General features: G+C 36.9%; 1 protein-coding gene across 1 annotated transcript; it reads left to right on the top strand.

The window, feature by feature from the left end:
• Nucleotides 1-2,153: 2,153 nt before the first annotated feature.
• Nucleotides 2,154-5,619, top strand: LOC110679523. The gene is made up of 3 exons (XM_021854368.1): nt 2,154-2,387; nt 2,451-2,597; nt 2,669-5,619. Exons 1-3 carry the CDS (start codon nt 2,287-2,289, stop codon nt 3,849-3,851), a joined length of 1,431 nt encoding a protein of 476 aa, XP_021710060.1. The 5' UTR covers nt 2,154-2,286; the 3' UTR covers nt 3,852-5,619.
• The last annotated feature ends 7,797 nt before the right edge of the window (nt 5,620-13,416 follow it).

Raw genomic sequence — 13,416 nt, 5'->3', positions numbered from 1 at the left:
CATAGCCTGCCATGCCTCATTCTATCGTGATCAGCGCTCCGAACAACATTTGAAGAAAATGGCTCGAGCGAAATCGAAGAGCGGAGTTGCTCCTTGCAACTGCAAGCAGCAAATTGCCGCTCTTTTGGTTTCGTTCATAAACGATAAGGAAACGCCACCGAAGCTTCAGTTGGAGAAGCATCCGCCGAAGAAACATCCGCCGAAGAAGCATCGACAACCACCACTGCAACAACTTTTCAAGGACCGGAAAATCCAGATCAATCGTGGTGAACTATTGGTCACTTTCCGTGTTCCGCTCACTCCTTCTCGTGTATATTATATGAACCAGGTGATTGAACGATAAAACGGCTCTTTTCAGAGCCACCAAACAAAACGGATCTTTTCAGAGCCACAAAATAAACGGCTCTTTTCAGAGCCACCAAATAATATCAAGAGAGTTATTAGGATAATTTTTCATGTAAAAGCCCTTTGACCCACCAATCAAAACGGTTCTTTTCAGAGCCACCAATTAATATCAGAGTTATTTGTGTAATATTCCCTAATTTGTTTACCACATACTTGCTATAATCTCTTAATTCATCTCATAGCATCATACAATAATTGATTTATTACGAATAATTGACAATACGGCAATTTGAGGATGTTTCCGAGGACGCTGCTGCAGTGCCGTCGGGATGCATTAACAGCATAATGTTCATCTTGTACATCCCTTACCCAGACATCAGTTTCATACAGCCTATTTCCCAGATAAGAAAACGAAGAATTTGAAAGGAGGAGCATCGCCTGCTATTCTAAGGGTATAAAGCATCCCTCCTTCGTTGAATTCGGTTTCATTCTGTTTTCGCTTTCGAGCTGGTAAGAGCTCCTCCAAACCTGCTCAGCTCCTCGCTACCAGAGGCAAGCTGTTTGTACGAGATGGCTGAAGAAAATCGACCAAAGCCGCTTGTTGAAGCGCACATCGTCATCCGCACCGCAAATCTCATCGGGCGAGGAGGATTGCAACCAGTGCGCCGTCAAAGTGTGTCCGTGTTACGCAAATTAAACAATTCAATCGGCCCTTTCCAGAGCCAACAAATGTGTTTTAAAGAGTTGATTGTGTAATATTCCCAAATTTGTTTGAGATGGCTGAAGAAAATCGATCAAAGCCGCTTGTTGAAGCGCACATCGTCATCCGCCCCGCAAATCTCATCGGGCGAGGAGGACGCAACCAGTGCGCCGTCAAAATGTGTCCTTGTTACGCAAATTCAACAATTCAATCGGCCCTTTTCAGAGCCAACAAATGTGTTTCAAAGAGTTGATTGTATAATATTCCCTAATTTGTTCGAGATGGCTGAAGAAAATCGACCAAAGCCGCTTGTTGAAGCACACCGCTTGTCAGCACCGCAAATCTCATCGGACGAGGAGGATTGCAACCAGTGCGCTGTCAAAATGTGTCCGTGTTACGCAAATTCAACAATTCAATCGGCTCTTTCCAGAGCCAACAAATGTGTCAAAGAGTTAATTGTGTAATATTCCCTAATGTGTTTACCACATACTTGCTATAATTTCTTAATTCATGTCATAGCAGCATACATTAATTGATTTATTACGAATTATTGACAATACTGCAATTTGAGGATGTTTCCGAGGACGCTGCTGCTGTGCCGTTGGGATGCAATATATTTTCTATTGTTACGTGGTCCTACGTCACAAGTTCATACAACCCCATAGGGATGTACCCTTATAGTTTTTCTGTTTAAATAAGCAAATCGAAGAAAATAAAAACACACAGCTCTTTTATTTTCCAAATAAAAAGGCTGTGTGTTTTCATTTTTATCAATTTGTTGTTTTAAAAGGAGAAAACTGCTTTTTCAGTTCTGACTTTTGTGCCATTTTATCTTGCGCCTTAATCAGCAAAAACAGGCGGCAAAGGCTAAGCGGAGAAGGAAGCAAAAAATCAACCGCAATAACACAGCTGACAACGGAATGAATCATCATCCAAACTACAGTCGAAATCGGAATAGTGCGGGTCGACTGGATGGAGACTTCATAGCGGCAGGCGGTCACAGCTTTCTACCACCGGACCGAGTACTTTTGGCAGCAGCAAAGGAGAGACGCAGACAGACGTTCAAGCTAGACTCCTCATGTTGTGTAAAAACATGGCCGCCACCAAATCTACGAGTGGCAATTAGCGGATAGATGGCGCCACCGGTCTAACTTATGAAGCTGTCAAATTCATTGTTTTGTTTTGATTCATCGTCGTGATTATTGGTGATTTGTTTTTCGATCGATTAATATTTGGATCAAATGGGTCGCAAATGCGAATTTTATTTGTGCGGGAACCACCAAGGCAGCTCCGAAAGAACAAAACATGTTTCTTTCTACGGTTTCCCAAAGAGCGAAGTGCTGTAAGTAATACGATAGTGCAGTATATTTGTCTCTTTACTACAAGAAACATTTCATTTCATTAGGTGCGCACTTTGGGTGGAATCGTGTCTTTCTGAGGAGATTTTGGAAGTTTTCAAAACTCTGGGCGCTTCAGCTTTTTCCAAACGAAAAATATGCTCTGACCACTTTCCTTCAGAAGCTTTTCGAGATGTTCATAACAAAAATAAAGGGTAAGTAAAACATCTTAAAAAATATGAAGAAGGTACTCATTACAACCTTTAAATACCTATACTATTCGTAGGTTAAAACCTGGTGCCGTTCCGACTTCTCGCGCAAAAATCGATTTCAATGCTGGGTTCGAAAGTTTTCTGGCAAATTCTCAAGATGCTGCTAATGAGAACTTGGAGTCTAATGAAATGACCGTAGAATTCATCGATGGAGACGATGATTTTGCCAAATGGTTTCAGCTAACTTCCACTGAAACATTTCCTGAAAATGAACATCAGAACTATTCAACTACGAACGACGACACACCAAATTCAAACGCCGGAGAATGTTCCATGGCCGCAGATTATTCCCTATCTCCGGCTCAGAGCGATATTGAGACTGAGTGTCTTCTACAACAACCAGCTTTTGATAATCCGGAGAATATTTTGCAAACCAGCTCGGAAGTTAGTGAACAGCGGAAACATTTTGAAGGAATCGAAGAATTCGAAGTTATTATTCTATCCCAAGATAGTATCGAGAGCCATTCTCAAGTGGATAAGACAATAGAATTCCGTCAAAGGATCAAAGAGAAGGAAGCTACAATAAAAGCGCTCAGAAGAAAAATTCATTTTCTTCGGCGGCAAATGTTTGTGCAAGACCAAACCAGCAAACGTCGTTTGATGGCAAACAACAAACACAAAAAGCTGATCTTCAGCCTACGTAAAGAGTTGAGACTCTTAAAAAAAACGAAGACTGAAAACGAACTACTCGGAGAACAAGCTAAGCAAAACCCAATTATTTATGACACCTTGAAGAATGCCACCAGATCGACCAAAGGACGACGATATCATTCGGATACTAAAAAATTCGCCTCTGGAACATATTTGAGCGGTCCACGTACATACCGATTCGTACGGAAATCAACACACCTCGTACTACCCCACAAAAGTACTGTTTATGGGTATAACAGGAACATTCGAATCAACCCAGGACTGAATAAAACTATTCTTTCACGAATGAAAAATAGAGTTAAAGATTTCAAATCTAAACGTGATAGAATAGTTATGGTTTGCTTAGACGGGATGTCTATCAAACCCGAACTGACTTATTGTGCTAAGTCCGACACCTTTCATGGATTTCCCTTTGATGGAACTAATCGGAGAATCGAAAAAAATGATCCAGCCAAGCTAGCGACTGAGGCTGTGGTAGTCATGACTTCCGGAATTTATAGTCGCTTCAAGCAGGTAATTGTCCCCATTCCATATTTAATGCCTTAAATAATAAATTCAAAATTAATATAGCCTATAGGATACCTACTTGCACACAACAGTCTCGGTAGTGACCTACAGATGAAGTTTGTTGAGCAGAGTGTCGTGGCAATCAGAAAATGCGGTTTAATTCCAATGGCCCTAGTAATGGATCAGTGCACTACAAATCAAAAAATGGTTCGCGAAGCTGGTGGCACTAATGCAGATCCAATTATTACCATCGATGGCAAGGAGATTGCTGTCCTATACGATACACCTCATCTGCTAAAAAATACGCGAAATGCTTTATACCGTCATAATGCTGTATTCGAAGGTGCAATTGCATCGTTTGAACATATAAAGCAGCTACATGATGAAGATGTGACGTCAATTATGAGGCTGGTCCCAAAATTGTCCCTGAAATGTATCGCATTGCCTCCATTCACAAAAATGAATGTACCTTTAGCGACTCGAACACTAAGCGAATCAGCATCGATTGCGATCAAACATTATGTACAAACCGATCGGCTAGACAAAGAAGCTTTACATACTGCATCTTTCATCGCATTCCACGACAAGCTCTTTGATATTTTTAACTCAAAAGAGCGTTATGCGAATTCTGTTGGAAAAGTAAGTATTTATTAGAATTACTAATAGTAGCCAGGTTAAAATTTATCAAATTATTATACAGAATTGCACTAACCGTGTTTCAGCACCAATTTACCCTCATTTTTACAAAATTTAAGTTAATTTTCAAAATGTAATATATACATTATTTCCTAACAGCCTTACAGAACACCTATCACCGAAAACTCACTTCATATGGAATTTCTTAAAAAGGCACAGAAAATACTTGAGAACATGTATTACACCACAAGCGACTGCTTTGACATCCGAAAGGTATGAAGTATAAATGTGTTAATCGCTAACATAAAATGTTGATTCCAATACATACTACTTTACAGGCAAAAAAGGAGACAAAAAAGTTGACAGCTGCACAAAGGGTTCCGTCGTATCTAAAAGGATATCTTGGAAACATTAACGCACTTTTTTGGATATGGAGAATAGTGAGAACTGAATTCGCTTGCACATACTTGTGCACAAATCCTTTTTGTCAGGATTGCTTAGAGAACTTCTTTTCGGAAATTCGAAGGAGATGTGGATTCAATGATGCTCCGAACGCATTCCAATTCAGCAGTGCGTTTAAATATGCAATGTTGACCGCCACCAACGAAATCTTTGAGGAAGGTAAAAACTGCCAGAACGACGGTCGACAACCGTTACTGAACGAACAAGATCTAGAAGACATGACAGAGAATATTGAGCATACAATGTCATATGAATTTGAACCGCTAGATCTAGACTCACCTTTTGTTGCACAAAAGAAGGATCTTAATGCTTTGGTTTTTATACTAGGGATTGCAATAACAAAACTAGCACATGAAAAATGTCGGTCCAAATTGACAGCACCACAAGACGCTGCATATTTGGATAGCGAGGACTACGAATTTTCCAAGTTAAAGGATCATGTCGCGTCACGGAAGCTGAACATTCCAAATAACATACTTTACGCTATTGGTCTGCTAGCTTTTGCCGCATTTAAACAAAAATTTGAAAAGTTTCTTTTCCAAAACCGGAGACATGTAAAGACGCGTCTAAAGCAATACGTTACATATGATGTTTTTGACGCTACAGTTTGTAAGTCATGCTTCAGTAGATTAGTGGACTTCATTTTCAATACGTTAATTCAAGCATTTTTGCGAGAAACTCGACTAAAGAATAAAATGTCCGAAAACAACAAGCGTAAAACAAAACGGAATCGAAAGGCAGTTCGTATGAATTTATCTCATCCAGCCTAATGTGTTCGAAAGCATATACTGTAACTAGAAAGACAGTAAAACAACTACAATAACACTTTTAAATAAAATGTTAACTGTTCAAATTTGTCCACGCTTTTATTGTACTCCCGTTTATCCTAAATAAAGCAGCTATTCAGCAACACCAAGGGTCCCACCAATCGAGAATCTTTACAGACTGGATATTTTCTTGACAAGGATTTTTCTAGCTTTGTCTAAAATTATTAATTATAACGGCTAATTTTTGATAGATACATAACACATAGTAAACAGACAAATATTGCGACACTTGCTACAACATATTTTCTAGCGAAGTGTTCTACTGGTAATGATGCATCAAGAAGATTAGGTATGCAGTAAACAATCATCTAGGGTAGAAGCACTGGTTTTGGTCAGCCTAAGAGAAAATAGTTTTAACAAATACATATGGTACATGTACTTAGGCCTAATTAGGAGTACCCTGGCCAGATTAGGTGTATGGGAGTTGAAATTATAAAGAAAATATAAAGAAAAGGTTCCGTGCTGATTAGTAAAACACTATGTAAAACGCTTGTCAATCCACTAGAGCTACAATTACCGCTATGGCAAAACCGGTGCTTCTACCCTAGTATATTTAGACAATGCATTTTTATGTTTACCGTTTTTCTTAGCTTGAATCTAGGTGGCTAATTTTGTCTCGCCCTTTCACTATTTTAAGACTACAGTCAACTCTCCATAAGTCGATATTAAGTTAAGGAGGTATCGAGTTATAGAACACAAAACCAGTGCAATTGTGATCCAAGACACCTTCGAGTTAGCCATGAAAACCAACTTTTACTATGGTTCTCTAACTCTAAATACGGAATATCGAGTAAGGGAGAGTTAACTGATTTCAGTTTTACAGTAATTTTATTTACAAATCTAATTTTGCGCAATTATTCATTATTATCAGAAGCTTCAATGGATTGGTAAAATTTACCAGAAAAATAAATAGAATTGTCTTATAGGCTTGAAATTGAAAAAATTGAAAATTGCCATAATAATAAGCTTTTCATGACAAAGGACAATTTTGTACAGTTTTGTGAAAATTTCGAATATAGAAACAAATATCCTTACGGTTATTATTATGGTGGCTATTTGGAGCATGCTCTTGCGGATCATAAAACACTAGACATTCAAACACTGTTTTTCAGGTAAAATCCGGAGGGGCCCATATAGCCCCCTTGCCCCTATGCATAAACTGCAGCTTGAGCAGCATGGTTAATTGGGGAAGGTCTATTTGGGCACATCCGTGATTAATTAGGGCATGGTGGAGGGTGTATATCGATTAAATTGTCTCAAACTTAGCCAAACATTCTCGTTCGCTCTAGCTTTTAAAAAACGTCTGGAAGTACCTACCTACCTATTTCGAAGCATTTTATAGTCTGAAGACTGATCGGAGTTTTCCTCTTGCGTGTCCTAGTATGTTGCGCCTACATGTTCGATCCTACAGGTCATAGTTCCTTCCAATCCAATCTTATGGAACGTTTCTGTCGAGGGCTCCTCCGACGAATATCACAATCACTGGCATCAGCAGCAGGCCGCTTCAACCCGGGGATTTTGGGATTCGTTTAATCCTGAGTTCCTGTTTTCTACTTGTGATCACAAAGTCTCAGGTCACAAATATATATAAAGCACAAATTAAAATCGATTTATAAAAACGAATTTTAAATTTTCTGCAAAAAACAGCGCTGCGCGTTCATCCAGTGTTGTTGTTTTTGTTTTGATCAGGTGGAAGTCGGCAGATGGTGGTTAAGGTGAAATTAACTGCGTCCAATTTGCAGGAATGGCATTCGACATACAATTATATGTGTAAATATGATGCTACCCATAAAACAAACGAAGATGAATGTGTTATTTGTTCCGAGGAGGCAAACAATGAGGGTCATTTACAAAACGAGCATCTTTACCGTGATAAAATTATTTTTATTCAAAAAACGAAAATCTGATGGTATCCATATTAGCTAATAGATTTGGGTTCTATTTCGTATGTCCTTAAAGCAGTGAAATGAAAGACGATCAAAATGTCACTTTTAATGTAGCAATTTGTGGACTAGGCGGCGCTAGTGGGCAGGCTGATTTCAACGTATTTAAATTTGAAAATTTACACAGGAAATTTGAAAAAGTTTATATGAGCTTCAACGTCTGTCTGCGGGAGAGATTTTCCAGACCACCACAGCGCTCATCATCAGGAACACCGGCTGCTCAACGGCCCATACAATTTCAACGAGGAGAAATTTTGAATCCCAGCCGGACATGCGTCGAAAATCAGCAACCTGCGCATGGCAGGCAGTCACATAGGATTTCTACCGGATGCTCATCAAATTCAGCTGCATCATGTGAAGCGTGCCATGCTCAACATTCGTGTTTTCGGCGCAATCGACGCACTCCTTAGAGGTAGGACTCGACTTAACGCACTCTATAGAGGTAGGACAAGATAGAAGTTTACTGTACTTGACACATTCCTCACACAGTGAAGAGGTAAGAGACAGCCAAGAATCAGGTATTCCAATTGACTCAACCCAGAACACTTCTTCAAATCCAACACAAATTGGAACAGAAATCGTAGTATATTGCCAAAATTTCAACCGAATGAAAAGTTCGTTGAAGATAAGAGAAATTCATAACAAAATTTTGAGTTGTTCCTTCCCAATAATTTTAGCAAATGAAACAAGTTGGGATGAAGGAGTTAGGAGTGAAGAAGTGTTTGGGTGTAACTATAATGTTTATAGAGATGACCGGAATTTTGAAACGTCTGAAAAGAAGTCAGGGGGTGGAGTTCTAGTTGCTGTTTCAATTCAATTTAATTCGGAAATTATCAGCACTGAAAAATGTAAAGAATTCGAACATGTTTGGGTGAAAATACTTGTGGAAGGCGAAACACATGTGTTTGCCTCGGTATACTTTCCCCCAAATAACGCTCGTAAAAACTCTTATGATAAATTTTTCCAAATCGCTGACGAAATCATGTCTAAGCTCTCTCAAGAAGTAAAAGTTCACATATTCGGAGATTTTAATCAAAGAAGTATTGACTTTATTCCAGACGCTGACAATGAGTGCATCTTGCTTCCAATCGTTGGTGATAACGAAACATTGCAATTTTTATTTGACAAAATCGCCAGCTTAGGCCTCAATCAAGTTAGCCACATTAAAAATAAGCAAAATAACTATTCAGATTTTTTATTAACGAATATGTATGAGGACTTCTGTGTGTCTGAATCACTAACCCCATTATGGAAAAATGAAGCATTCCATACGGCAATTGAGCTCTCAATTTTTGTACACAAGAATAACAGACCTGATGACTGCGAATATGAAGAAGTTTTTCAATATCATTCGGCAAATTATGAAAATATTAGGGAAAGGTTAAACAGGATAGATTGGCAAACGTTTTTAAGAAGCGAAAGAAATGTCCAAGCCTCAGTCGACGTATTTTACAAATTGTTATTTGAAATTATTCTTGACGAGGTTCCATTAAAAAGAATAAGGCGAAGAAACCATTCCAAGATTCCAGTGTGGTACAATGAACAAATAAAAAATTTGAAAAACCGCAAGCAGAAAGCACATAAAAAATACAAAAGAAATAACAATAATGAAAACTTAACAAGCTATCTATCAATTTGTGATCTACTTAATCAAGCCATAGATAACGCATATGAGGATTACAACTTAAAAACTGAAAATGAAATAAAATCTTGCCCAAAAAATTTCTTTAATTACGTCAATACAAAACTGAAGTCAGATAATTTTCCCTCGATAATGCATCTTGACAAAAACGTTGGTGATAGCTCCGAGAAAATTTGCAATCTTTTTGCATTTTTCTTTCAAGAAATCTATACTACTTTTGATGATGAAGACCGCGATTGCAATTACTTTGATTTCTTACCAGAATATACTAGAGACATTGAAATCAGTCATATCAACGTAAAGGACGTCATGGAAGGCTTGAATAAGTTAGATGTTTCAAAAGGGTCTGGACCAGATGGAATTCCACCATTATTCATGAAGAGCTTAGCTGTAGAACTTACAACTCCATTGTTTTGGCTTTTTAACATGTCATTAGAGTCTGGTACTTTTCCAAAATCATGGAAAAGCTCATACCTGGTACCCATCTTTAAAAATGGAAAAAAATCTGACATAAGGAATTATCGTGGTATTGCCATTATTTCTTGTATTCCTAAACTATTCGAAGCAATCATTAATGAAAAACTATTCAATCAAATTAAAAGCAGAATAACAAATGCTCAACATGGATTCTTTAAAGGACGTTCAACAAATACAAATCTAATAGAATTTGTCAATTACACACTCACTGCAATGGATAATGGTCACCATGTAGAGGCACTTTATACTGACTTCAGTAAAGCATTTGACCGCGTTGATATACCTATGTTACTATTCAAATTACAAAAACTAGGAATAGAGTCTAATCTTCTGAAATGGATTGAGTCCTACTTAACCAACCGTCAACAAATAGTTAGATTCAAAGGAAGTAAATCGAATCCCATTCAAGTCACCTCTGGAGTCCCTCAAGGTTCCCATTTGGGCCCTCTTCTCTTCATACTGTTTGTCAACGACATCTCTTTGATCCTTAAACACATAAAAGTTCTGATTTACGCTGATGATATGAAACTTTATTTAGAAATTATTAATAAAGAGGACATGAATATATTCCAAAATGAAATAAAAGTCTTCTACACCTGGTGTAATAAATCCCTGCTGCAATTGAATGTAAAAAATGTAACTTAATAGCTTTTAGTAGAAAACGAGACACACCAAACGTTGCAATCACCCTAGGAAATCAGCCAGTGGTAAAATGTGACAGAGTCAGAGACTTAGGTGTCATCTTAGATTCAAAACTAACATTCATTGATCATTATAATACAATCATCAACAGAGCAAATAACATGCTTGGATTCATAAAACGGTTTAGTTATAGTTTCCATGACCCGTACACAATTAAAACGTTATATACTGCATATGTAAGGTCAATAATTGAATATTGTAGTGTAGTTTGGTCTCCTTTTTCAATAACACATGAAGAACGAATAGAATCAGGACAAAAACAATTCCTACTGTTTGCCCTACGTAAATTAGGTTGGACAAGATTTCCTCTACCTTCTTATTAAGCACGCTGCATGCTTATCAACATACAAACTCTAAAAGTGCGTCGTGAATTTGCAATGGGGTCCTTCGTAAATGATATTGTTTCACATCGTATTGACTCCGCAGAACTCTTAGCAAAACTAAATTTTTATGCGCCCTTCCGACAACTGCGAAACCGGAATATATTCCTTACGTGCCATCATCGTACTAACTATGCCAAATATGGGCCTCTTAATCAGATGATGGCAACATATAATAAACATTGCGCTAGTATTGACTTCACAACGACAAAAACCAAATTGAAGCGATATTTCAATTCAGTTCGATGATTGTAAACTCGTTTAAAAAACATTGCAGCATAAAATGTTCCTTTATAATTCCTGTTAGAAATAAGAAAAACATGTAAAATTAGTGTGTAATGAAACGGTCTACTATTGATTGACGACAAATAAATAAATTTCGGGTGAAATTGATCATTTTTCACGTTTTTTCTAGTCTGTATTCTATAATGTTGACAATACCAAATAACTAAATGCAGGAAAATAAGTACGAAGGTGAGCCTCATCGACTTATGTACCGATATTTTCTAACAAATGTCATTTTAGTGTTAACAAATACCTCTAAAATAAAAAATCAGAGTATCTCATTTCGGGGTGAAATTGATCACTTGTCAATGCCATTATTGTTAGTTTCCAAAACAACTCTATTTGATTAATTTTGAGCTCCCTGAATCCGAATATGCTTGTAAAATTCTTAACAATGCAATATTTATATAAATAACGAATAGTTAAATTTCAAGAATAACGCAGAAAACGCCTACATGTATGCAATTTCCTAAGGAATTCAATGATATCTAACAGAATTTCAATTATTTCAACCATATTAGCAAATTGGTACGAGTTTTGGTGATAAAATCTGGTTTGGGAATATATCTCAAGCATCCTCACAAACTTCCAGGTTTATACCATGTCCAAATCCTTGCTTATGTCAATACTGCACCGTGCATGATTTTGAAATTTTACGTTATTTTCATAGTAATAAACATTCCTTAACGCAAAAAACCTCACAACACACAATCCTACAATAGTTATAACAAGCAACATATATTTACTGTAGCTTACATTGATATTTGTGCTCCATTACGAATAAATAAAATCGTGTGATACGATAATCAATTTCACCCTTCTGATCAATTACACCCGATTTTACGGTATGTAATTTTAAAACGTCACATTTTGCCACACTGTTTCCTTTTTGCCTTTCCCGATATTGAAATAAATTGAAGCATGTTTTAGAATTAGAAGAACTGGCTTGATCCATTTGTAGTGGTATTGTTAATTAGAAAACCAAAGTCTTTTCATATTTTAAAACAAGCTGCGATATTTTGTGATTAATCATCTAGAACGAATCGTTATTACTGGGAAATGTTTGTGTATGAGAGTTATGGTAAAGTTTTACAGGAAAAAAACTCGAAAATAAACAAAGGTGCAGTAAGCGAACTTTTATTTGTATACATTTTTCGCGAACTTTTAAATGTTTCATATTCAAATTTACGAGCCATTCGATAAATTTGACTCCAAGACGTCGGGAACAGATATAAACTGCTAGTAAGTAGACGACAGTGAAGCAGTTGCATTCAAATGTGACTGCAAAACTGCAAAACTATCGTACAAAAAACCACATCGAACCGTGTAAAATCGTAGATGTCGCAACATTTTTTTTTTTCAATGTTATGTTGACACAAATTTTCTGAAGTTTTTATATTGAAAAGATAATAAGACCATGTTACTATTTGTTTCTGTAGAATAAACGTAAAATCTTATTCATACTGAAGATTGTTTTAAGACACGCTTTTAATTCTTCTATAAGTGTGTATAATATGACCCTTTTTTAAATTTATTCTTATATTTTTTCTTGCGCCAATTTTTTTGGCGTCTTACATAGTTTATATGGACATTACATCAATGCTTTTTGTTTGTCTTTGTTAGCGAGATCTTTAACCATGGGCTAGTTCATTTCGAGGCCAACAGCTTCACTTCCCTTCAAAATGAAGTCGCCACTATTACTTTTTGAGTCATAAGTGACTACCTCCAGAATGGGATTCGATCCCAGGTCCTCGACGTGTGTTCTAAACCAGGTCCGTCACCACATCAATTTGGTACAGAGATGTATTTTCGTCGTTATTAAGTTATATGCATTCATGTCAAATTTCTGTAATTAGAAAACGTTGCGTTATTTGTAAGAAAAATAGATAAAACTTGTTTCTAGATTAATGATAAGATATGGAATCTTTAGGATTTCTAGCTCAAATCAAAGCTTATAAATGCCATAGTGTTCAAGTAAGAGACTTTCACTACAAATGTCATAAGAATCGATTGAGATTTGGAAAAATAATGGCTATTTGTTGTTTTTGACGTAAACGTTATAATTTTTGATCAAACTTTCATTGCATGGAAATAAATAAGGATAAACTCTTCTATGATTTTTTATGTAAGGGTGTTTTTAGGCATCATAAGGATGCTTTGAGGTATATTAGTTACTACATAATTGCTTGGAATCAATTTTTGGCCCATAGTGTGGCAAAAGTTTAAATCAGTGGGCCAAAAGTTTGACCC

This window comes from Aedes aegypti, chromosome 3 (genome assembly GCF_002204515.2).
Source record: "Aedes aegypti strain LVP_AGWG chromosome 3, AaegL5.0 Primary Assembly, whole genome shotgun sequence".
NCBI classification, from domain to species: Eukaryota; Metazoa; Arthropoda; class Insecta; order Diptera; family Culicidae; genus Aedes; species Aedes aegypti.
The sequence above is the reverse complement of the archived record's forward strand: the minus strand, read 5'-3'. Positions and strand labels throughout refer to the sequence as shown.